At 45.6% G+C, this 27,067-nt stretch overlaps 1 protein-coding gene across 1 annotated transcript in view; it reads right to left on the bottom strand.

The window, feature by feature from the left end:
* anks1b (ankyrin repeat and sterile alpha motif domain containing 1B) overlaps positions 1-27,067 on the bottom strand; it is a 343,291-nt gene that overhangs the window by 186,721 nt on the left and 129,503 nt on the right. Inside the window, exons 5-8 of the mRNA XM_088924241.1 lie at positions 22,543-22,618; positions 16,585-16,686; positions 13,459-13,572; positions 6,474-6,649 (exon numbers count right to left, since the gene is read on the bottom strand). Of these exons, the coding sequence (XP_088780367.1) occupies positions 6,474-6,649; positions 13,459-13,572; positions 16,585-16,686; positions 22,543-22,618 (468 nt within the window). The remainder of the gene's footprint in view (positions 1-6,473; positions 6,650-13,458; positions 13,573-16,584; positions 16,687-22,542; positions 22,619-27,067) is intronic.

The following is a 27,067-nucleotide window of genomic DNA, read 5'->3' as shown; positions in this document are numbered from 1 at the left end:
CGGATTCCAGTCACATCTTAAATAATAATAATTAATAATAATTGCTTACACTTATATAGTGCTTTTCTGGACACTCCACTCAAAGCTCTTTACAGGTAATGGGGATCCCCTCCACCCCCACCAGTGTGCAGCCCCACCTGGATGATGCGACGGCAGCCAGAGTGCACCAGTACACTCCCCACACACCAGCTCTCAGTGGGGAGGAGAGCAGAGTGATGAAGCCAGTTCATAGATAAATGTGGTCCAAGTTTATACAAATTATATTGGCTGAAGGGAACAGGGAATATCCTACATTGACAGGCTGAAGGAACAGAACTTTTTTAGAATCTGAAAGTTTCGAATGGCGTGAAGTACCTCATTCAAGGGTTTAAAATCAGTGTCCTACCTAGACTTGAACCCACAACTTCCTTGTTATAAATCCAGACACCTAGCAACTGCCTCACACTGCCGCCCTCTAGGCTGACTTGAGTACTTCTCTCGCAAGCTGCTGCTAGTGTTTTTAATCCAGCGAACAGAGAAGAGCAGGCACATCTGATGAGCAGCAAGTGGTGGCTACAAAACCCAAAGGCAGGAGAGACTCATTTCAAGTCTACATTGCACATCATTCCCTCCCCAACACTGTGCTTCAGCATTTTCACCACTCCAGGCTTCCAAACTCTTCCCTGCAAGTCTCCTTAAACTCCGAAGGATCTTTGGCCATAAAAGGGGACCAGAAGGTTTTGTACTTGAGACAGAAATGAACTAGCCTGTCACTACTGTACAGTAAGTGTACAAAGCATTTAAATGAAAAACACAAAACAGAGGCCCACGACACTCTTGATAGCAGGAAGAGCATTTTGTACTGCAAACATGAACTCGCATCAGCTACAATTCGTCACGAAAAAAGACGGGTTTCAAAAACATTCTAGTAAAACGTTTTGCAGCAATTACACTGGTGCAGCTCCCCACTCAAACTTCTTCTGGGAAAATACATTTTTAATAAGAAAACAAAAATTAGAATTCTATAGTGGTACAACTTGGTGACTCTCTCCCCTGCTCTTCACCGTATTGATTGACAGTGTCTGAGGAATCCTTCTCCAACATATCCATCATTCCTTATAATACCAGAAGGCTCAACAGCCTCAGTAGGGTACCGAGCAGTTTAAAGTTTATTGATTACTGTGTCCCGTAGGGGGGAAACAGGAGAAATGGAAGGCTATATTTCAAAAGAACAATGTCACAATGTCACAATGTCTCAAGTCGACACAGAGCATGTTCTCTGATGTGCACAGCAAAACCTACAGATTCCCTTTGTTTTGATCTGTGTTTTGCAGGAGGGCACTGCAGCCCATTGGAACTGCAGGACAGCTTTGCTCTCCATCACCTGAAGGCCAAGACTTTCCAGCAAGGCCATAGCAGGCTATGAGTACCACCCCTGGGCCTGCACCCAAGAGTGAATGCCTGTTTCAATATTGATTGTTGTTTTACAGGCTGTGTTATTTTTGAATTGATAAGAAACGTATGTAATGATATACAGTAACTGCTCCTGATTCTTTCCGTGGCCTTCAGAGAGGTGTAGGACTGGCTGGAGGCCTGGGCAGGGGAGAGCAGTCAGGACCCTGCGAATGGGCATCTGTACGTGTCCATCTGAGCCAGGGGTAAGTACCAATGTTCACTTCCTCATGCAGTCAGATGGCTTTCTATGCTTCTCAAATTCAGCTCTGTTCCTTCCAGTACACCAGGCGCTCCAAAGCTTCTCTGCGATAAATACTGTACATTCACTATTCACTGTCATTAATTAGTACTGTAAATCTTCACCCTCTTCTAGAACTGCGGGTCCTGTCCAACACACATGCTGTCAAACAAGGTCCTGTCCTAAGAGCTTGAGATGAGAAAGATAAGAAAGGCGACAAACAAGAGGAGGTCTTTTGGCCCATGCAGTCCCTACAGCAGTTAGTAGTTACAGATATTGATCCACGAATCTCATCCATGCCGTTTCTTGCATGACACCGGGGCGTCAGGTTCAAAAACAGGGTTGGAAATGCTTGTTCCACACCCCCACCATCCTTCGGTGGGTTTTAGGGGTGGTTGCACTACCACATACATTCGATCCCACTCTCCTGACTCACCATTCACTCTGAAGAAATACGCAGGGTCAACTGCGTCAGTGCCTATGAGACTTTGGGGTGAGCTCAATGCTTTACCATTTGGGAGCAGACCTAGGACTTAATGCTGTTCCTGTCTTGTGGCATTCCGACTGACAGCCAGAAGGATCCTAAGAGGTGCACACAACCAAACACCAAGAGCATCTGGGCTGCTCCAGCTGAGCTCTTCGCGTGCTAAATAACCGGATAATTGTTCAATTATTTGAAGAATTCAAGAGAGTAATAAGGGAAGACGAAGCTCACAGTAAAAGGCAGCACTGCAAGGCACTGCATGAAAAGAATCAATACAATCAAAGCACCTCGGAGTACAAGCTCATTTCCTCAACAATGCAAGCTGGCAATGTGATTATCCTTCCTGCTGCACAGCCTCTCACTTTCGTCCCTGGTGCAGGTTTTAAATACTCGTGTTCCGATGTTCGAACTGCACTGAGAAGAAAGCACAATTTAGCTGGGGGTGATCAGTGCGAGTACAGAGAGAACCAGGCTTCCATTAGCCTTGAGGAATAAAAGATAACAATTAAAACACTTTTTGTAAATGGTCATAGTGCAGCTTACAGGTGCGGCACTAATATTCACAGTTATAGAATCACTGCACCAAAACCTTAACCAAATTCAGCAGCACAGTTCAACTACCATTCCCCAGAACACACGATTGTTTCCTTCTGACATCAAATTGGCAAATTTGAACCCTTGTTTTCAGTTGATGGACATCCCTGGACAGCCCTGGACAGCCCTGAACACCACAGTACACACCCTGACACTGAACATCATTCACAGCCCTGAACACCACAGTATAACCTCTGACACTGTCCATCATTCACAGCCCTGAACACCACTGTACACACCCTGACACTGTCCATCACTCCCTCACAGCCCTGAGCACCACAGTACACACCCTGATACTGTCCATCACTCACAGCCCTGAACACCATAGTACACACCCTGACACTGTCCATCACTCACAGCCCTGAGCACCACAGTACACACCCTGATACTGTCCATCACTCACAGCCCTGAACACCATAGTACACACCCTGACACTGTCCATCACTCACAGCCCTGAACACCACAGTACACACCCTGATACTGTCCATCACTCACAGCCCTGAACACCATAGTACACACCCTGACACTGTCCATCACTCACAGCCCTGAGCACCACAGTACACACCCTGATACTGTCCATCACTCACAGCCCTGAACACCATAGTACACACCCTGACACTGTCCATCACTCACAGCCCTGAGCACCACAGTACACACCCTGATACTGTCCATCACTCACAGCCCTGAACACCACAGTACACACCCTGTTACTGTCCATCACTCAGTCACAGCCCTGAACACCACAGTACACACCCTGATACTGTCCATCACTCAGTCACAGCCCTGAACACCACAATACACACCCTGACTGTACTGTGGTGACCCTGCGCTCTGACCCCGAGCTTCTCTCCCTGTCTGTGTGTCTCATGGAGAGCAAGCTGGGGTCTGCGAAAAGACAAATTCCTAATGCAAGAAATTGTATCTGGCCAATAAAGTCATCTTATCTTATCTTCTATGCCACTACGAAAGTGTTGGCAACACAAAACATAAACAAATGCCTTAATATTAATAGTGTTTTCACGTCATGAAGAGCACAAAGCTTTAGGCCTACAAGACTTATTTTTCTCTGTGGAAAAATGTACATTTTTGGTCAAGCAGGAAAGAAGCTACTGTGCCATGAAATGAAATGTTTATGGAAAGAGAGAAGACACCCTGGTCTAGCCTGTTTGCACAGACTGCCCTCTGCTGGTTAAAATAGAAATAACTAAAACTAGACGTTCAGGCAGGGAGAGCTTTGAGTTTCAGCTGTGAGAGGATGTACAGTATAGAAGATACACAGCTACATCTTCTGCTGGCAGGACAGCCACTTCAGCACAGCAGCTTTAGGCATTAATGATCCAGACTTCATCACGATGGTCAGATATTCCTCTGCATGAGAACGTACCAGCCGATAAAACAGAAACATTCTCATTTTGACTACCTTAATGTTACATGATAAACGTTTTCCCTTCCACTAGTATAAACAGAATACAGAGTATAAACAGAATATTGGGAATATTGAGCAAATGGATTCCACAACATAATCTCTATGATGAAAATCGTATGTAATATGTTAGGGTCCGTTAACAAGCAATTTACTCATCTGTAATTATTAAACAAAATGTTACAGCTTCACATTACCTTTTAATTTTGATCAAATGTAGCCAGTCAAGATTAAAAAGTAGCTAAGGAGGGTGGCACGGTGGAGCTGTGATTAGCATACTATTAACCCCCATTTGTAACAACAACAATTATAATAGTAATAATTCCTTATACTTATATAGTTTAGCACTTTTCTGGACACTCCACAGCTCTTTACAGGTAATGGGGATCCCCTCCAGCACCACCAGTGTGCAGCCCCACCTGGATGATGCACCAGTACACTCCCCACACACCAGCTCTCAGTGGGGAGGAGAGTAGAGTGATGAAGCCAGTTCAGAGATGGGGATTATTATTAGTAAAGGCCAGGGGGAAATCTGGCCAGGACAGGCCAGGCCAGGCCAGGATGATCTCCTGGTGTTTGTGTGGGTTTCCTTCAGGCTCTCCAGTGTCCTCCCATAGCCTAAAGACATGCTGCTTCTGGGAAACATGGTCCTGGTGGGAGCTGGCATGTTTCTACGAGACAGTATTCAGAAGACGTCTCTCGCGTTCTGTGCTCTTCTAGTTTGCTCAGACTCTGCCAGTCTGCCCTGCAATGGACTGGTGTCCTGTCCAGGGTGTATCCTGCCCTGCACCCCTTGCTTGCTGAAATAGACTCCAGCTCCCCCGCAACCCTTAATTGGATGAAGCGGTTTGAAACTGGATGGATGGAAGCATCTAAGAAGGCATTTAAGATTCATGATTAGCTCTTCTGAATGAACAAAAGTTTTTATTCTATTCAGCACCAGTCTGAGCAATAGAACTTAGGGGTACAACAGCGGACTCCCACAGAGGACTTGAACCCACAACCCTCTCTTCTAAGAATGCACTGTCCTATTACTCCACAATGCTTTCTACATGCAACACAGTGCCTTTCAGCTAAGAAAATATCCACTTAAACATCACAAGCTGCGGTTTGAAACACATCTCTGGAACTCAATTCTGAGACCGCACATCAAGGAAAATATTCTCCTTGTACCATGAAGTACAATAATGCAATTTTATGGCTTCTGTTGGGTGCCGTACTGAATTCACGAAGCTTCAATTTCTGAATAAAGATCACAAGGACCATATGGATGAGCTCTGGCTGTACTGTATGTGCTGTACATTCCGTCTGTATTCATGAGATCAAAAAAGGATGGAAATAAAAGGAGGCCATTCAGCCTTCAGATTCATATCCATCAGGAAGCAGCTAGGCCTGCATCTAGGATCTTCATACACAGCACAGAGACAGGATGTTGCTCGGCAACATCTCTTACACCCACTACTCACTGTTCATTAAAGAGCTCCCTTCCACGCTGCCCTCCCAACATCGCTATGCATGAGACAAGCAACTTAAAAGCATTACACTTGGTAAGAGCTTATACTGCAATTCCTTTACTTCGTTCACCAATGAAGTTCATTTTGGACTTCATGTTAAACCAAATACAGAAAGAAGAGGCTGTCAGTGTTCATCTTCTTAGGAAACAGCATCTTACTCCACAAATCAATGGTGTCAACTTCATCAGCACAGCCGAGATTATACAGTATATGTAGCTGACGGCAACTTCCCAGCACTTCAGAGCCAAGCACACTCCTGTGTATGACATGACATTGGTATTGCTTTTAACAGCTAAAACTTTATGCCTGTGTGTGTGTGATTGAAGAGTTTAATGACAAAAATCAAGTGTTTCAAAATAAATACACCACAGGCCATCTTCTTTAAAAAATATTTATATCTTCGCTTACTCTGTGAGCTGTTTACAATGGGGAACACCAGTGGTGACCTATGCCTCATAGTGTGTTTAAAAAGCAAATCTTGAGGAGCTTTTCCCCTTATGTTGCTTCGTAGTGTTGACTAAATTGCCAGTGTCCCTCTCCGCGAAGATGACTGACCCGTGTCCTAATTCCTGGACATCAGCATGCAGATTTTCAAAGCTCCACAAGCAGGTCAGTAATAATCCACTCTAGTAAATCTCCTGGGACAGCTGGGGTAGCAGTTTATTTAAATACAGCCCTGCGAGGATTCTGTCTCCAGTTCACCCCATGAGCACTCAAGGTGAGAACCTGCAGTCCAGAACTCATCTGGAAGATAAACTCAGGAGGCCGCGGAGTGGGGTACTGTACCTTGCTCGTCCTGGTCAGACTGCCGTTCCTGTCCTCCTCCGAAGGCCTGGCGCTGCTGGAGCTCTCCACTGAGTGTGACGCCACGGTCTGGCACAGATCCTCGAAAGAATACTCTTTGTCTTTGCACATTTTGATTTCGTTTAATAATTTTGACAGCTCCCCCGTCACCGTTTCATCTGCAAGAGAACAAAAAAAAACACTTCTGTGAGTGCGTCTCTTTGGATGGATTAAGAAAGCTGTGTTTCTGTCCGGCCAGTGCAGCATAATTAAGAAGTCTTTGTCGCCAGTGCTTATTTTTAAATCTCCTTACAGCTGCAACATTAAAGAAACCTGATACCGACCATCACCTTCCCCCACCAGGACGACTTCTAATTCATTTAAACTGGCCAGAAAAGGAAAAAAGATGAAAAAGGAAACCTAAATCGAAAAACCACGTTTAAATACGAGACCCCGTCCCACCTATCCACTGCAAAGGGTTTGGACGTTGAAGCTGGGTACTGACTTGCTCCTTGTAAAACTTGCAAAGGGGGACTGATTTCACAGCGCAGTTCCTTACTATCTTCTGTTACAGTGACCCAGGCAGCTGGCTCATTAACACACTCCAAAACCCAGCTCAGCTTCGGCAGATCGATCCCCATCATCAGCAGCAAAATGTTCTTTTTAACCGTGCGTCCGCTGCTTTCAAGCTGATTATCTCAGCTCTTTATTCTGGCCTCGCATGTATATTTTATTCATGCAATTAAGTTCACTTACTAGCAATTACACTGATGAAATGTAGATCAGAGGATGCGTTAGACCTCTCGTTATTTCTCCAATGACTGATAATAAAGTAATACGGGCCCTTAGAGAGTTTGTGATTGTGCTGCAGCGACTGAAAATGGCCATTGAGACCGTTGTGAAGGGATTGGGGAGGCCTCTCGCAGGCCAAAGGAGGAAACAGCTGGCACTGTTTCACCAGGAGGCAGCATTCTCAACACAGCCCTCGTGTGCTTGTGTGATAGTCACGGTTCTGCGCGGGGTCGTGCCCCCCACCGCCCATTCCGTCCCCCACACATGGGGCGCGAACCCGGGTCTCCGGCGTACCGCAACAGGGCACCAACCGCGTGAGCTAAAGGAGACCTCCCCCAGGCAGCTGAGGACCCTGTTACGCGCAGTGAGGGTGCTGACGTCACCACACTAGCTCCGCTACACCTGCTCTGTACAGGGATTCAGTGATACGTGTCTGTGTGTGTGTCTGCCCTGCGATGGACTGGCGTCCTGCCCAGGATGTACCAAGCCTTGTGCCCGTCGCTTACTGGAATAGACTCCAGCTCCCCCATGACTTTGAACTGGATGAAGCAGTTAGAAAATGGACGGATGGATTATACTGTAAGTAACTATGGCCAGCTGTACGGATATGCTGTTACAATGCACTTTCTCCATTGTAGCTCACTCACCTCACACCCACCCTCTGTATTTACTGGGACAAATTACAGAGCAAACAGGTTACTCTGGAAAGGGACCCAGGCCAGAATATATTGTCCAATTCTCCCATCTGCTAAGCTGGCACAAGATTTAGCTGCAGTGATTCAACTTTCTGTTGAATTGCTATGGCCCTCCCTCCTGATTATAAAATTGTTTGACAATTCTGACACTGAGGTGTGAGAGACAATGTAATAGACTATGAAGTTCTATCATGTCACTCTAAATGAACTGTAAGGGCTGAACGTCTTTACCAGAAGGAATGGGAGCAAATATTGTTTTCCCTCATTGAAGAACATATTTCAGAACTGTGATCAGAAGGAAATATTATATTACTAGCTTTGTACTGTCTCCCACATGCATTGTGTAAGACAGGAAATGTATTATTAACTTTATACAAGACTAAGTTCTATGGATAAAAAGGGTTGGGCGGACATTTTTGTTTGTTTTGATGTGTGTGTAGTGCTCATTTATTCAATTGTTAATACAGTGTTGGAGTGGAAACCTCAGCTTCAATCACTTCACAGGAGCAATTAAATTTCCAGAGAAGCCAAGCTTATCTGAAGAAACACCCAGGAGACCCCACTATGACCTCGTCCGATTACATCCAGCTCAGAAGATCAAAGCCAGGGGCAGAAACAAAGAGCATCTGGTGCTTTGTGCACAGACAATGACCTAATGAAAGATGAGGTAACCAGTCCCCGTCCTGGACACTGAGCTGACAGAGGAAATGACTGGTGTACCGCATCATAACTGCTTACAGAAAATAACAGACCTCATCGTTTTTTCAATCACCTACTCTGGTACTGAAAATCAAAGGATTGTGTTCAAAATGCTAATTTAAAATATTTATATTTATAGAATATGACTAACGTCCCATTTAGGGTTGGGGAAGTCACATGCTCTCATGTCCTCCATTCCATGGACATCAGGATATAGATCAGACAGGGAAAACTCCTATCTACAGTATATCTACAGAATACAGGAGAGGACCCATTTCACCCGTAACCGAAGTGCAGCCCTACCTGGGAGACACACCTGGGAGACACACGGCGGCCATTCTGCACCAGCAGCCCCACCTGGGAGACACACAGTGGCCATTCTGCACCAGCAGCCCCACCTGGGAGACACACAGCGGCCATTCTGCACCAGCAGCCCCACCTGGGAGACACACAGAGGCCATTCTGCACCAGCAGCCACACCTAGGAGACACACAGAGGCCTTTCTACACCAGCAGCCCCACCTGGGAGACACACAGAGGCCATTCTGCACCAGCAGCCTCACCTGGGAGACACACAGAGGCCTTTCTACACCAGCAGCCCCACCTGGGAGACACACAGAGGCCATTCTGCACCAGCAGCCTCACCTGGGAGACACACAGAGGCCTTTCTACACCAGCAGCCCCACCTGGGAGACACACAGAGGCCATTCTGCACCAGCAGCCTCACCTGGGAGACACACAGAGGCCTTTCTACACCAGCAGCCCCACCTGGGAGACACACAGAGGCCATTCTGCACCAGCAGCCTCACCTGGGAGACACACAGAGGCCTTTCTACACCAGCAGCCCCACCTGGGAGACACACAGAGGCCATTCTACACCAGCAGCCCCACCTGGGAGACACACAGAGGCCATTCTGCACCAGCAGCCTCACCTGGGAGACACACAGAGGCCATTCTACACCAGCAGCCCCACCTGGGAGACACACAGAGGCCTTTCTACACCAGCAGCCCCACCTGGGAGACACACAGAGGCCATTCTACACCAGCAGCCCCACCTGGGAGACACACAGAGGCCATTCTGCACCAGCAGCCCCACCTGGGAGACACACAGAGGCCATTCTGCACCAGCAGCCCCACCTGGGAGACACACAGAGGCCATTCTGCACCAGCAGCCCCACCTGGGAGACACACAGCGGCCATTCTGCACCAGCAGCCCCACCTGGGAGACACACAGAGGCCATTCTGCACCAGCAGCCCCACCTGGGAGACACACAGAGGCCATTCTGCACCAGCAGCCCCACCTGGGAGACACACAGAGGCCATTCTGCACCAGCAGCCTCACCTGGGAGACACACAGAGGCCATTCTGCACCAGCAGCCCCACCTGGGAGACACACAGAGGCCTTTCTACACCAGCAGCCCCACCTGGGAGACACACAGAGGCCTTTCTACACCAGCAGCCCCACCTGGGAGACACACAATGCCCTGCTGCCTTAAACCTCAATACCTCAGGAGGGATTAGGAGCCTGCTGCAAAAGGATATTCAGAACTGCAAAAGATGTTTGTTTTGTTTTGACGTAATCCAGTGATTGCCTGCTAGGTCTGGGACATAGTCAACAGCTATATCACCCTGCAACTCACCACTGGTAACTCATTGAGCTCAGCGGGTACTGTATGAGCCTGGATGGCTGGAGTACCTGAATGGGAAACCTCCTGGAAAAGCTAAGAAATGGTGTTAGTGGGACCAGCAGTGGGTTGCTCACCCTGTTGTCTGTGAGGGTCCTAATGCCCCAGTATAGTGACGGGTACACCATACTTTAAAAAGGTGTTGTCCTTCGGATGAGACATAAGACTAAGGTCCTGATTCTCTGTGGTCATAAAATTCCCAGGGTATTTCTCAAAAATAACAGGGATGTTACTCTGGTGTCCTGGCCAAATTTCTCCCTGGACTCTACCTACAGTATCATGGCCTCCTAATAATCCCCATCTCTGAACTGGCTCCATCACTCTGTTCTCCTCCACACTGAGAGCTGGTGTGTGGGGAGAGTACTGGTGGACTCTGGCTGATGTCACATCATCCAGGTGGGGCTGCACACTGGTGGTGGAGGGGATCCCCATTACCTTTAAAGATCTTTGAGTGGAGGGTCCAGAAAACTGTGATATACAGTAAGAGTAAGGAATTACTATCATTATTAATATTATTGTCCCTCTGCCCTCAGGAGGCAGACTATTTAAATAACTAAATAGATAAGAACATTCATATTTTCCATCTTTCTTGAATTAGTTTTCACTTCTCTTAAATTTAAATAATTAAGAGTCACTGTGCATTGATGTTATAACATTTAGTAAAGATAACTGCTTTTAATAACACTGCTACAGCACTCTGAAATGTTATATAATTCCTGCCACTAGAGGCACTGCAGACTTTAGCAAAACAGTCAACTTGTTGCTGGCTCTTCACAACAACAGTGAACAGAATTATTACAGTCATTTATGGAAACTTCACAAGAAGCTCAAAGCGATGTTTTTTTTTTTTAGAATAAAGAACTTAGAGCTGCCCTGAGTATAGTAAGAGGAAAATGAGTCAGCTTCTTCATGCACGTATGTGCAGTACAAACACACAGAAATTCATATACTGTACATTTCTGACAAACACAGACAGGAAGTTATAGAAATAAATATACAAGATAGAAATAAAAATCTTATAACTTCTGTTCCTGCATGAAAATTACCCTTTCTGTTGCATCCTATGTGGCTTCCATGCCCCTTTATACAAAGGATTCACAACAAAGAATTAAAAAAAAAACATTTGTTAAAAAAAAACAAAAATTAATATTCTTTTTCAGATGAACCTTCTTGCCCTGTTTTAATGTATCGTAATCAGATCAGCACCAGAAGAAGCTTGCAGTATGTATTTAAAAAATCATTGACTTTATCCCTTAATAAGACTCAAATACGTGACAGTGACAGACACGTTGCCCACATACTGTACTGCAGGTGCAGAATGATCATTAAGGCTGACATACATACCTGTATTTTAATGCAAAAACACAATATGATACTGGGAATCGACAGAAATGTACTGTATCACTCAAATTAGATTCATGTTTTTAGGAAAAGAAGATAAGGGTTGAATATCGACTCAATGTTTTGGGTTTTCCTTCTATCACCTGATCATTCCTGGGTGACCGCAGCACACCTGAGCGACTGTGACCGCTGTGTGAGCGGTGAGACGGGGCCCAGGTGAGGAGGGGAGCTAACTTGTTGACCAGGTCCGGCCTGGTAAAGATCAGGAAAGGAAAAACAGAGAGGAACCAATATGCGTGAGTATCAAGAGAACAACGCCTCTTTGCCAGCGGTATGTTGGCAGCTGGACCTGTAACACAGTGTTGCTCTCTGTCTGGACTGTCCAGCTGATAACAGCCCCTCCGTTCTGTAGTTATTAATGGCAGCCTGGCCGCATGGCGCCACACTGACCAAGACCTGGGGCCGCACTAGCTGCTCTCTGTAGGCTCATCCTGACCTGAGAATATTCCAGCAGGACAGCACTCGTCCTCGTGCTCCTCTTTTTTAACAGTGCCTTTCCTGTGAGGTGCGATCACGGCAGGTATGTCCTGGACACCCTGTTGCCGGACGAGCAGGGAAGGTGTGTAGCTCCTAGGGCTCGGAGGCCAGCCGGCAGGCTCTTCAAGACCAGTGGGACACAATCCCATAAGACAGCACTTGCACCTGGTGCGAAGCCTGTTACTTTCACAACCGACCCCCGCTGTCCAACCTCGTCGATGCTGCATGTTAATCAGCATCATGAGTTTGCCTGTGTCAGGTCTGCTCCAGAAAATATCAGCGCCCCTGCCACAGAAACGACTGTCAATGTGCTGGTAATATCTTTGTGAACCCGTTGCAGTTCCATGTGCTATGCGGTATAACTCAACACTGGACGTGGGGAGGGCCCGGCTGTATGAAGTTCTACAGTGAAGTGACCATCCGGGAGCGTCTCCTGCTCTGTTTGACACAGCAGCCCTGCGCTGCTGGCGCTGGCTGGGCTTCGCAGGAGCTGCCTCAGAAACACAGACCTCCCATCCTGGCAGGGGATGGACCAGACATGCCACAATCACATGCTTCTGTTCTTGTTATCGTTCTAAAAAAATGTTCACACGGCGCCACGTTTCTGCTGCTGGTCTAAACTAATACAAAACGACCCCTACAGCCAGCCTGTTCAGAAGCTGTTTCTACCAGCGTTTCTCCCTGAACTGACATGCTGATTAAAGCCAACCGCTCACACTCCTACTGTACAAACGCTTGAATGACGGTTTATTAAGCTCATCTGAGTAAAGTTAGCTGCACCTGGGCGTTAAGTTCTAACGCTGCCCTAGGCTAGGACTGTTAGCCCTTCATTTGCTCGTCTATGGACAGCATGTTGCTCCATTGTACTTTTTTTGGACACTCATAGGTACAGTATACCTATGCACTTTTTGCACATATTTTATTGTTTTTACAGTGACTATGATCATATTTTGTACACACCTATGTATTTATTTTTATTTATTTTATATTTATTTTGTATTACTGTACGTATTCTAATTTTTCGTCTATTCTGATTGTCTTGGGCTGGACTGCTGTAACACATCAATTTCCCTTCGGGATCAATTAAGTCTTATCTGTCTATCTACAGTATGAAGGAGTGTAGAAACTCCTTCCACTGAGGCCTCACCACAGTTTTCTAAGACGACCCTCACACTGCCCAGGGCTGTCTGAGCCTTCAGAGAGCCCTCTCTCGGAGGCTCCCAGCAGGAGAGGGACTTACTTTTGGTTTTATGGGATGGTGAGGCGGCTGGTGAGGACACGGAGGTCCGAGGTGTGGGGACTGGTCTCACCGGCTCCTCCACGCTCACTTGTTCCTGCTTCTCCGACATGTTCTCTGGAAAAGGAAGAGACATCACCAGTCACAGAAAGCGATGTATTTGCTGAATAGAGAATATCCCGGGAGCTGACCACACACACACACTCCCACAGGGATCTATAACGAGAGGTCAGGGGTCAGCAGCGTGGGAGCTGCAGGATAACTCAGGGCAAGGAACCAGGCAAAGAGACACAAAAATAAAAAGCATAATCACAGAAAGAATCCGGGGCCTGGTTAAGGATGCAGAAATACAAGCTGCACATTAGAAAGAGGTACTTAAGAACATCACCAAAATCAGCAGATTGTTTCTATTTTTACATAGAAAACAGCAGGCAGTCCACAATTCTTCGGGACAGTGGTTTTCTTCTTTGTTATAATTACTCGACACAGGAACCAGAAGCAGAACTGGAGATCTGTACAGAGTCTTATCACGCTAGCCTGGGGCTCCTGAGCGTCTCAGCTAGTGACGGCGTGTGCTGGCACGGCTGGCCCTGCTGCAGACTCCCATTTGGGTCTGATCATAAGGGCGCCAGAAGACAAAAAGGTTGCAAACCAAAGCATGGTCAGCCTGTCTAGAACATTTGGTACTTAGAAGCAAAGTGATGATCACATTCAGTTGTGACTTGACTGGGATGGCTGGACAGCTTGTTCCACACTCCCACCGCCCTTTGTGTAAAGAGGTAACCCCCCCCCACCCCACCCCGTTATTGATTTGTTTCCACTCTGGTCCCACTGGGTTGACCGGCTAATGTCTCTGAGGGTTTCGACTACATGGATCAACTCATCCGCGGCTCAGGCGCAGAAGGCGCCGCCCGAGTTTCCTCAGCTCGCCCGCCCACAGCCAGCGTCGGCGAGCCGGTGGCGTGTGTGGGACTGCGGGGCGCAGGAAAGACGAATGCCCTCACGCACGTCGTAGATGAGACGCGCAGCTGCCGGTGCCCGTTATTGACCGGCACTTCTAAACCCAGATATGAAGGGGGGTAAAAAGATCAGAGACCCCTTTTTAAAAAAAATCAGGAATAAAAAAATCAAAACCAAAGAGTTTAAATGAACAAAAAAAAAAGTAAATTGAACAACGGGCGTCACAACTGACTCGGAAATGAAGAAACCAAGAAAGCAGTTTCCCCCCCCCCACCCTTGTTTCCGTGAAGCCCGCGGAGTTTTGAAATCGCTGAGCAATCGCAGTCAAACTGAGAGAGACGAGCCGACCGCACTCCTACTGGGGGGGGTGGAGTGGCACAGCTCTGCAGCCGTGGTTTTCAGTCTTAGGAATCTTTTCAGAGGTTCAAACTTTGTTGAGCTTTAAGGTATTTAGAACCTGTGGGAAGTGCACACATCAGCGTTTTCAGTCACAGTTCACAAATAAGTCAAAAAAGTTCCATTGGAAAAAAAAATTGCCTTCTTTGTACAGAGCCCAGGAGCACAGACCTGCGCTCAGCAGAAACAAGATAATCTCCAGAGCTGAAGCAGCTCTGAACTGCAAAATGCATTGCCCATTGTGCTTCCAGATTCAAATAGCCTCCTTTCTAAAAGAGCTATATACCAGGCACACAGTATAAAAAATACTTTAAAAAGTATAAACAAAACTGAGCAATGTCATTGGTTTAAAAAAATGTAGCTACACGTGTTTCCTTAATCCTTTATATAACCAGCTCTCTTAGCTGAGAACAGATTCTCATTCACAATGACAATTCAGAGACCCGTTCACATAATCCGAGTGAAGGACAAGGGTGCAACAGCAGCAGTATCGCCCCTGTGGATCTGAACTCGTGACTCCCTGTTCTCTGCTCTACACTGATGGACACAACATACTGCTGCACCTCTGGGGTGTCAGTGTACAAACATTCGGTGAAGAATGTGTAGCATTCAGGAAAAACCAAAGTCACAGAAGACAAATGCTTTGTCAGTCCTCATCTGCTTCTCCGTGTGAATACGGCCACTACTGGGCAGAGCTGGCCCACAGGCTCACAGTCATTTCCTGACCTCACAGAACTCTTACTCACTGTGCATAAAGGAATTTGGTGGTTTGATCTCGAACCGTGCTGAGCATTAAAGATGGAATTGCATTTATCTCTTCTATGACATGTCTAAATGATGGATGACTAAGTAAACAGGATAAGAGGCATGAGAATGGCTCCTTCCTACAGGATTATTTTCAATCCTGGCACGTTCATCTGATGGTCCTAAATGTTCTTGAAACAAAAATGTAAAGGCCAAATTCCATCCACTCAAATCTGATTTTTCTGCCATGCTGTGCTTGGAATATTGTCAGGACAAGAGCTGTCTTATTTCTTTTTTATGCACAGTCCTTTTTACTAAGAAAATGCAAATTTCAATTCTCTTCCAGGAGTTTTTAAAAGATTTTTACAGAATGAAATCATGTTTGATTTGATGCATTCCTAACAGGTGTTATACACACAAGGAGGGAGTACATGAAAAACTTAAAAGAAGTTATGTGATGCAATCAGAGGATAATTATAACTAGTTACAGGAGGACAAGGCCAATGTATCTTACATAGATCAAAGAATATTCCACAATCAAATTAATAGCAAAACCAAAAAAGATTAGACTTCTTTACAAAATATCTTCTGCTTATTTAAAATGAGCAAAAATAACCACTTTGTCATTTAATCATGTGTTTCTCTGACAGAAACAATTATTAGAGTTCTTATTGGAGAGGGGCCACAACAAAATCTATCCCTGCACCTGGGCACTCAACTCAGAGAGCAGATGGTGTTCACATCCTTAAAAACACAAATCATTCAACTTTTAATATCCTGTTATGCATGAAACCACTTATTGAAGTGCAAAATATTTCTCCTACCCTGGTAGGTAGGTAGAATTTCAGTATCAATTGATGGGGTGCTTAATTTAATTAATTAATCAATAGCTATTACAAGCTCGAGCCCTGAATTCAGATGCTATTCTCTTATCCAATTACTCCCCACAGAAGGACATCAATCATAAAGCCCTACTGAAGTTACAGCAGCTGGTCCCATGGGTGAATGGGGTTCCCCTGTCCCCTGTACCTTGAATGAGAGCTGTGATTTGCTGGGATTTCTGTGATGGGTGCTCCTTCAGAATATCCAGGGCCATTCTCTCTTGGCTGTCCTTAATATTGGCATCAATACCTAGAAAGGAATCCAACAGATATTTAAGTTCCGCAAAGACATATATATATATATTTTCAAATTGCACAGATAGATCTCCCAGTTCTTTGAAATACATCCAACGGCAAGTATTCCCAGAGGCACCAGTGTTATTAAGAAGGAGATATTTGTGTGTACTGTCTGCATGTGAAGTCAGGAGCTTCTTTTCCTTAAACCGATCTGAAGAATGCACAGGAACAAGCATGAACTGCTTGAACCTTTACATCCATCACAGTCTAAAGACTGCCTTTAAAAGTATGAAGACTGGATGGTTAATTAAGATGTTAATATTATTATATAATGAAGACATTATAGTGGTCTGCAGTGTAACTTCAATTTTAAGCCACTCAAGTATTGTCACAGGGTGGCATGGTGGCGTAGTGCTCTGCACTTCTGCCTCACTGCGCTGGGGCCCTGGGTTCAATTCCAGACCCGGGGTGCTGTCTGTGTGGAGTCTGTATGTTCTCGCTGCGTTTGGGTGGGTTTCCTCCAGGTGCTCTGGTTTCCTTCCGCAGCCCAAAGACATAAGGATAGGTTAATCAGGATGGGTGAAAACTGGTCCTGTTGTGAGTGTGTGCGAGTGCTCTGCAATGGACTGGCGTCCTGTCCAGGGTGTATCCTGCCTTGCACCCATTGCTTGCCAGGGTAGGCTCCAGCTGCTCTATGTTCCTGTACTGATTACAGCGGTTAAGAAAATAGATGGATGAAAAGCAGTGCAGCCACCAAAGACAATCTTGAAAATAAAAATGACAAATTGTGACGACTGAGATCATGTGCAAAAGAGACACCACGTCACACACAGGTCGTGATGGAGCCCCAGTACCTGCAAACACACATCAGATCCTCATTCATCACTCTCTTCTGCATGTGAGAAACACTGCCCAAGCAACTTCAACTCACCAGCAAACACTACTGTATATATCAGAAAATCCCAAACGGAAAAACTCTTTTAACTTCAGAGAAGAAGATGTGTGTTGAGTCATAGGGATTTTAAAGAGTAGGTTCACAAATGAAGGATTCTAGAAAATTCTGTGTGCAATGTCAATAATCTGAGCATTCATGCACATTATAATGTGCGCTATTCTTTAGCTTTTTCAGCTCCAGCAATGGAAGGCTGTTTTCGGTTTAATTTCAGGAGTGCGGTGCTGCCGCCAGGTGCACGAAGGACAGATTATGAGATCAAATGGAGAAGGCATGATCTTCCTCAGTCTAAGTGCTGAGTCTTCTCTCCAAACACATTCCCAGTGCTGAGCTCAAGTGAGAGGTGGCCAGCATGTTGCAGGAATGAAAAAGAGAAAGGATTCTACAACTGGAGGATTTCTAAACTACAAGACAAAGTAAAAAATAATAAAGTACAGACTAAAGCTATTTTATGATTTAACAGATTCTAGGGACAAAATCGCTTAATTCACAAGAATGACTTTTGAAATCTGTGATCACTGGTGAAGAGAGTAATACATTATTCATCATGGCATCATTTTAAAACACAATAGGTAAAACACGTTTGTTTTAGAACAATGTCATTCAGCCTCTGTGGCTGAGAAGTCATCAAGGGCCTAGATTTATTGTAAGAAGTAAATGATCAATTATTATGATTGAAAGCCCTGCACATATTGGTATTTCATTATCATTGAGCAAGCTATGCTTTAATATCGTTCTTATTTTATTTCACAGCAGCTGTGATCACGTGCCGCCTAATGTTCGTGCTGTTTGAAGCCCGGGTTTCGTAAACACCCTCTTTTCAGAACTGAGCACTGTAATCTTACTCCATACGGCAAAATCCCATGGACACACTCCTGCCCTTCTCATCTACCGCCAGTGCAGGGATTTTTATTTACCTGTGCTTCAAACTGCATTTGAAACAATATCATTTGTGAATTACCGTATTTTGCATAAAACACCAAAACCAGCACAGGATGGGTGAAGCTCAGAATGCTTAAAGTAATAAAGTATTTACATTCTTCCAACTGTCTGTTACTAATGATGTAAAACAAAAAAAATGAAAAAGCAGCCACTGCCTGTCCTGCGTCCTCCCTCTGTGCACTGACATGCTCGTGACGCTGGGCTGCGACACCCTCAGCGGCCTGTCTGAACACGTCAGGCTAGAATCCACACAGGCTCAGTGAACAGGCCAGTCACAGCAGCCTACACGGTCAACACCACTACAGAGCTTCGGCCAGGTCGCAGAGGGCTAGTTACAGAAGGGCTCCCCGGCACCAGGCTAGACTCCTCCAGGCCCCACTGCTGTGCTGCAGATCATGTCGTGATGTGTTATGATGTGATGTGTTACCGTGGCTTTAGAGTCACCCGAAAAGCTTGCTCTGCCCTAATCTGATGTAAAGATTAAGAAGAACAGCTCCATGTACATTCTTTCCACTGGGTCTCTCTTCCATATAAAGAAGCAGGCCAGATGGCTCACTGACAGGAGGGAAGAAAAAACGTGATGTTTCGGCTGTCGAGTCGCATTAATATCTACTTGTTCCTTCTCAGACTGTCCGAGCCCAGAGTGGACTTTAGCCAGGACACCAGGGTCAGCATTCAGGCTCTCAAGCACAGCCATGGGATGTTTAATCACTAAGGAGCTGGGATCTCGGATTAACAACCTGCCCAAAGGATACAACCTCCTACAGGACAATATTCCTGATTACCATAATAATAATTCCTTGCACCTATACAGTTGTATTTAGATTCTTCCAATTATCAGTTTTCTTTTCTGGACACTCCGCTCAAAGCGCTGTACAGGTAACGGGGATCCCCTCCACCACCACCAGTGTGCAGCCCCACCTGGATGATGCACCAGTACTCTCCCCACGCACCAGCTCTCAGTGGGGAGGAGAGCAGAGTGATGAAGCCAGTTCAGAGATGGGGATTATTAGGAGGCCATGACTGGTAAGGGCCACTGGGAAATTTGGCCAGGACACCGGGGTAACACCCCTACTCTTTTCAAGAAACGCTCTGGGATTTTTAATGATCACAGAGAGTCGGGACCTTGGTTTTATGTCTCATCTGAAGGACGGCGTCTTTTTACAGTATAGTGTCCCCGTCACTATACTGGGGCATTAGGGCTCACACAGACCGCAGGGTGAGCGCCCCCTACTGGCCACACTAACACCTGTGCCAGCAGCACTCTTAGCTTTCCCAGGAGTCTCCCATCCAGGTACTGACCAGGCTCACAGTGCTGAGCTCCAGTATCCGAGGCAACACCGAACACAATCCCTGAAATAAAAACAAACTGGTCCACTGGAGAGAAAGAGCTGGTCGAGGCTGCTGCAGCTCACATTCCCTGAGGACCGAAGCCCAAGTCACACTCTCTCACCCGAACAGAGAATAGAGAGGGCTTTGGCTAAACCACTGCTCGTCTGTCCACAAGCACAGACGCCCCTGGGGGTGTGAGCACTTTTTCTCACCCCAGAAAGAAACAGTACTGCTTCAGGTCACAGAAGAGAGTCAATACAGTAAGGGTGCTTTGCTGAACACCCAGTGGGTTTACTGACTGACTGTCTTTGTAGTCTAATTCCCAGTAACCTGCAGAGTACAAAAATTGTAAGGTGTACAGTATTACTAATGGCTCTCGTGCCCCTGTAAAGCTGTCGTAGCATTTCACATCAAGGCTACAGAATCCTACTGGAGAAACCTGAAGGCAGCATCATAAATGGCTCTTTGAAATCTCTCTAAGAAGAAATGAATCTGCAGCCAGAATGCTTTCCTTCATGGTGGTCTCTCAGCGTATCTTTATAATTGTGGAAAAGTGCACCTCAGCATGTTACGGAATTCTCCTTTTGCAGACAGTGCAGTATTATTACTGTCTCCTGTCAGAGCCCCTTTCTCTGCATTCCCAGGAATGTGTGAAAAATGACTCAGCTTTCAACATGAAAGCATATTTTATATCCAATGGAAATACAACTTCAATTATTCTTTTAGTAGAGCGAACACAGCGGATGAAGCCACGTACTGAAGCGGATCGGACAAACACTGTTGAAACAGAGTCCATTACAGGGCAGCAGAAGGGGGCAGAAATCAGGCTCCTCTTCCGAATCTGAGCAGACAGATCTCTGCAGGAGCTACGAGCCTGCTAGCAGACCCGCCTGGGTTATGGGAACAGAGATGAGCACTGTTTCTCTAAGCCCCGGCCCTGGGCCAGACCAAGACAGCACGGCCCTGACACAACAGGGACCAGGCGTCTTAGTAAACTGCGACCCTGCAGGGATCACGTACTGTACAAACACACCCGGGAGGGAGGGGGGATCTTCGTGTAGTGAGTACTGTGAATTGGCCCAGGGACAAGGAACAACACTGAGGAACAATCCTCAAACGGGAAAAAAAAGACTCCGGCCTGAAGTTGAGAGTAGATTAAAACGAGCTACGTATGTCTTTGGAAGGTGGGAGGAAACTGGAGCAGCTGGAGAAAACCCACAAGGCCAAGGAAAGCATGCAGACTCCTCACAGACAGGCACTCCAGGGCGGAGTTGAACCCAGGACCCAAGAGCTGTGAGCTACAATAACTCATACACAGAGATCCTGAATACATGCAACAGATAAATAAAATACTATGCTATATAGTACATATAAAATATACATATATACTGATTTAAATTATCATAAAATACATTATAGTATTTAACCCTTGAAACCTTGTACACAACACAAACCATCCTTTCCTTTTTCAAATATTTTGCACGCTGCAGTTCAACCTACTCTAAATGCTTTATATATATATATATTACAAGGACCACCTGTCAGGGTAAAAACGAATTGAAGAGCACACAGTAGTTGTGCCTACAGTAGTTGGGACTAAATATAATTTAATATAATTGACTGTTGATGTCTCACAACACGGAAAACATGAAAATAACAACATGTCAACGTTGTCTAAATATGATGGGTGTATACAAAGTCAGCAGCCAGGAACAGCTATTGCTCACCAGCAGGGCACAACCTACTTTGACTAAAAACATAAAAAGTTAAAAATATAAAATAAAAAGGCATAAAATACAGTGTTTACAGGGAACACATGTCAACGTTATGATTAATGGGAATAAATATCAATTCGTCTTATTTTTTTCGACTGCTTGTTCTTAAAACAGGTCATAAGCTTTTCGATAAGTCTCACTTTAAGACAAAGACGGTATACTGGATGCGCTCGCCACCCTGGTCAAAATTAGCTACTCTAAGCTAACGTACCCTCTTAAGTGCGAAACTGCAGCGGTCTGTGATGCTAACTTTTATTTCATACACGCAAAACAGAATCAAAGTCTGTTCGGCTCTGCTTTTAGCGTTGTGTAACGGTGACAGCACGGTTAATATTCATCCCTACTATACTAATCCTATATACTGTATATCACGGACATTGCATATTTGTTCTGCTATTAAGAGACAGATTTTCATACATTTATCGGAATGTCTATACAGTACGTCTCCCCCCTCTTCTCGGGGTCGTGTGGTGGGAAGACCCTCGCCGTAAACGTTGTCGAATTAAAAAGCCCCCAAATCGATTTTCATTGCTATAGAAGTGGAAAACTACTGTACAAAGCAGCCCCCAGGCGTGTGCGTGGGGGATACCCTGATAGTATCTGTGGAGGGCACCGCGGCGTGAGCCCACAGAAGTTAAAGCATACAGATGCACTGTGCAGCATTTCAAAATGACGAGCCTGCAAGGAAGCAGAGTCTCCTCGGAGCTCGAAGTTGGGTGAATGGGAGGAACTGGTGGAAGTGGACTTTGCCGCACCAAAGGCAGGGGGTGACGGTAGGGTAGCCAAGCCCCCCTTCTCAGCCTCCCCTGTCCGCGCTGAAGGAGCGTGGCCGTGCCCGACGTGACGCGGCGGCGTGTCCGGAGCTCACCTGTCTCCAGCAGGAGCCGAACCACGTCCACCTTTCCGAACAGGGCCGCCTCGTGCAGGGCGCTGCCCTTCTCCGTCTGCAACCACAAACAGCACAGAAGGACACGTTCAGAGAAACTCAGAGTACCGACTGCAAATGAATTTAAAGGTTTTTATTTTGTATCTGCCCCCCCGCCAGGACTAGCAGAGCTGAATCTGGTGCCTGCGCAGCGGTTACTCAAATTTTGTAAAAAACTTTTTTGTGGTGTTTCACCTTGCCTTCAGACACGACTCCGTTTCGAGGTCATGAGCCGCCGCGTTTGCAGAACCTGGGCTGCACTGTCATGTAGCAGAATGTGTGAATGCGTGACTTCTTAAAAAACATTTTAACCACACCGGTTGGAAATGCCTAACCCCCTTAAGAAGAGAGACGCTTTTCCTTTCCAGCAGCCTACACATCTCCAGACCAGAGATGTTGCTCTACTTTGCTCACCGGTTTAAGCAGTGTCTCCCAGTCACAGCTTTGTCTTTTTTTTCTCTGTTTTACTCTGACTTAATCTCAACCTGTGATCTTCACAGATGCCACCATGACAGTTACATTCACATAAGGAGTTTTTTTAAGAGGATACACAGGAGCGCATTAAAATAGCCAGCCAGCATATTTTCTATTCATATCCCTAACCCACAGCTCGACTTAAGTGTGCTTGGTACACAGATGAGCCACATGATTATACACCACAAGCCATTTCAAAGTGAAAAAAACACAACTTCATATCTTTCTTCATATAAAAATCTAAAAGCAAACTATCTGAGTTTTCCTTTGCAAAGGGACACAGAACATATCTTTCTGAACTAACTGATTAATGCCATTTCTAAGTAACAAATGCAGTCTGTGGATGGCACTTTGCTTGAATTTCAATCCACACTGAAGAATTTAGGCGTGATATCTCATCCTGGCTTGACTTTTGACACTCAGGTCCAGAAGATTGTAAAAACATAATTTTTCCGTCTCAGAAAGATTGCCAGACTGAGTCACCTACCCTAAATCCAGACTCAAAACCTTTCAGTTTAAAAAGACGTTTGCTTAATTTGCGTCTCTGTTTGCTCCATTTTCTAGCTTGTGCTGCACTTGATGACACCTGATTGTCTTACTTATATGTACTTATTTTGTTGATTACACCCACTGTAAAGCACTTCGAGATGGAACTTTTAAAAGGTGCTACCGTATATAAAATAAAGTGAAAATATTGGACATTTCCTCTTTGACAGCTGAGTCATTATGGCTGTGTTTTGAGCTCTGAATGCATGTGCCTCAGCCAGGTAAAACAGAAGTGTAAATAAGAACAGAAACTTGCTCAGTCAGGCCCAGGTCCTTGCAGATGTATGACAGAGCTATGAGTACCTTCACCACGAGACTCCCTGCACACAGCAAGACGAACGAAGACGCCAGCAGTCTGTGGGATCAGCGCTGGTGGGACCTCTCCCGTCCAGTGGAGGAGTGAGAAAGAGCCCGTTTCCCCTTGGGCGCTACCCTCCTTTGCAAGCCAGTGCAGGTACAGCGCAGCAGGAGACCCCGCCCTCCGCCCACACGCCACTGAAACCCCAGGGTCTCTGTGTCAGAGAAGGGGCGCCCCGATCGCGAGTACAGGACGCCGAGGCTGGTCTGTTCTGGGACCTCCTCCTGTCGCGTTTCCTGGGCTGATCACACAAAGGGAACCAACGTACTCGGCACGGTTTCCCAGCAACTCAACAGATGTGGGGATGTGCTTTCCGGCCAGTTTAGCTCCACCTGTGGGTTTCGCTGCAGTGAAGAAGGAGCTCAGAAGAGCCATTCTCTCACATGCCGATGCAGTCAGACACACGGTGAGAGTGCCCGTGAGTTTGACTTTAAAAAGCAGCCCCTCTGAAGTCAAAGGCATGTTTCAAACAGCAGGGCCTTCTTTGGGTACATCACAGAGCATTCCGGCAAACGTCAAGCTCTTTTTCAGAAGATACAGACAAATCCCAAAATCGGACTGCAGAAGGTTCTGGTGGAGTTTGACTTCTCATAGTTTAAGGGACGACTGTTAGGCCATGAGGACCCAAGAGGTTCCTCTATTTCTTCACCACTGGGGATGGTGGAGGAGTGTTCGCATGATGATCTCTGGGAAATAGTGAACTAGAGCCTTGTACTGTATTTCCTAAAATAAACTGGTAATTCCCTAGATCTGGGGTTCGACCTCATGAATTTTCATTGTGCATTCCATTGAACATATTCCGTGATTACTGCAGTGCAAAAGCTGTGTGTTGCACGAAGCTGACTCTGTACATTACACTCCAACACCCATTCTATTCAAACACACTCAGGCCCAGCGTGATGCAATGTGGAAAGGTGCATGCTCATTTTCACAGCTGCAGATCATGTGAAGTCACAAGAGGAAACTACAGTCAATAGAAGTGCATTTAAAACAGGAGGGCAGGAGGCACTTCTTTAACCAAAGGGTTGTGACAGCGTGGAACACACTACCCAGCTTTGTGGTTGAAGCTGATACTTTCAAAAAACGTCTGGATCAGATAATTGGGTCAAACTGTCTAGATGGGTTAAAAATAACTTCCTCTCATTTGTAACCTTTCTTATTTCTTTATGTCCTTATGACTAACCCCAGATCTGAACCTGCAACCTGGACAGCAATGCCAGCACAGGCTGTCCCTGCTCAGGAGCCCAAAACTAATGTGATACGACTGTGTATGGATCTTGAAATCTACTACAGGGTCATATAATTTCATAGATAGAAATAGAAATCCACTGTTCCAAATATAGACTACCTACTGGTAGTCTACTACTATGGTAGAGTGAAGAGGAGAGTTAGAGAGGGCAGGTAGTGTATTATCATGTACTGTAAATGGAGTGTAGAGCAGTCTGGGAACTACAAGGTCCAGAATCCTTAGCTACAAGAAAAGGAAATGAGTGCCAGCTGAACTCGCTTACGTGTACTGCAGCAATTACTACAGGTATAAAAAGGCTACTTGAGAGTCTTAGAGGAGAGATTTATATTCCACTGAAGGAAGAGAGAAAAAACTGGAACGTTTTGAAGAACGTAATTAACTTTGGAAACTTCTTGAAAATGTTAGAAGAGAACATTCCCATTGTGTTTTGACCCCTGATTGGAACAGACAATTCTGTTACCATTTTTCTTCTAATCTGTATAGTTTTGTATTGTCTTGAGGCTTTAATGTGCTGGTAAACCGGTTGGCTGTCCAGCTGCAGGCAGCAAACCAACAGACACAGGAGCTAGTGCTCTACAGAAAGAGCTATTTTTTTAGTTGATGTTGCTGTGCCTTATTTGATTCAAGTATTCATCTAAAAAGTGCTGGAGATGCCAGTTCTTTACCTAATTGTCTGTCTCGGTGTTTTGTGTTGTTAACACTCCAATTAGGAAAAAAGACACCTGCAGCTGCGCTCTTCCCTTCTGTCACAATACGAGACAGCCTAGATGGGACGGATGGCCTCCTCATTTGTTCCTTTTAATCTCCTGAGAGTCCTGTAACAGTGTCGTCTAGAGCCATTCACTGCTACTGTACAGTATGCTCACTTGCTGTCTAGTCTGACTGCCACGTTACCAAATACAGATGCTGGCAATTTTTCACACTTACTAATAACTAAGTGACACAGTGGAAGTGGCTTCATTATACAGTATATGAGATATGTGGGTTATTTGGGAACAGTCACAGCATTAATAATTCTCCCATAATAAAACTGCAGCTTATTGGGCTTTCTTGTGCCCTCTCAGAACACTTGGCTCTTGTCTGCTGCTCAGATCTCCAGTCCAGGCACGGCTCTCAGCCCTCGTTACAATGCTTCTCTCCCAGCATGCATAGTGCACTTGGCTTCTGCACTCCAACCCCACTGCAATTGCATCTGTTGGGAATACAGCAGTTCTCTGACTGGGGCAGTCCTGAAGAAACACTACATCCTGATGCAAATGCATTAATAATTCAGATTCATGCAAGGATGGATTGCCTCACATATTCTGCAATTATCATTATGTTCATGCCACTCACACGCCTAGTGCACAGATTGACTTGCGGGAGCTACAGTATTTAAACCGAATTCAGCCTGATACAATGCACTGGCATCACTGTTCTCTCATTCTGGTCACTCCTTCTCAAAGGAAGCCTCTCTTTCTCTTTAGCACAAACTTTTTACAAAATCGCAGATGCAAGTGCTGGCACGCTCTCTCTTACAGTAAATCAGTTGACTCGATCAACATCAGAGTTGCACTTTTGCAGGGATGAGTTGTTAAAGAAACCTACATTAAACATAGTTTAACAAACTGTCTAATATAACTTCTGAATGAGTTCTGACCTGGTTTCCTGTTTATGTTTTCAGCTCTGTGTGCATTCTTAATTGGTTTACTTTACCCTTTTATTTCCCAGGAATTTCACAGAACAAAGCAGGATGACGTGAGTTTTGTTTTTCATTGTAATTACAGTGCAGATAACCAAGAAGTCTGCTCTGTACTTACACCAGCATGTCACGGCTTTAGTTCATTAAAAGTAAGCCTGAT

The sequence above is a fragment of the Atractosteus spatula genome, chromosome 8 (assembly GCF_055471065.1).
Source record: "Atractosteus spatula isolate fAtrSpa1 chromosome 8, fAtrSpa1.hap1, whole genome shotgun sequence".
Classification (NCBI taxonomy): domain Eukaryota; kingdom Metazoa; phylum Chordata; class Actinopteri; order Semionotiformes; family Lepisosteidae; genus Atractosteus; species Atractosteus spatula.
Note: the sequence above shows the minus strand (reverse complement) of the source record. Positions and strands in the feature narration are given on the sequence as shown.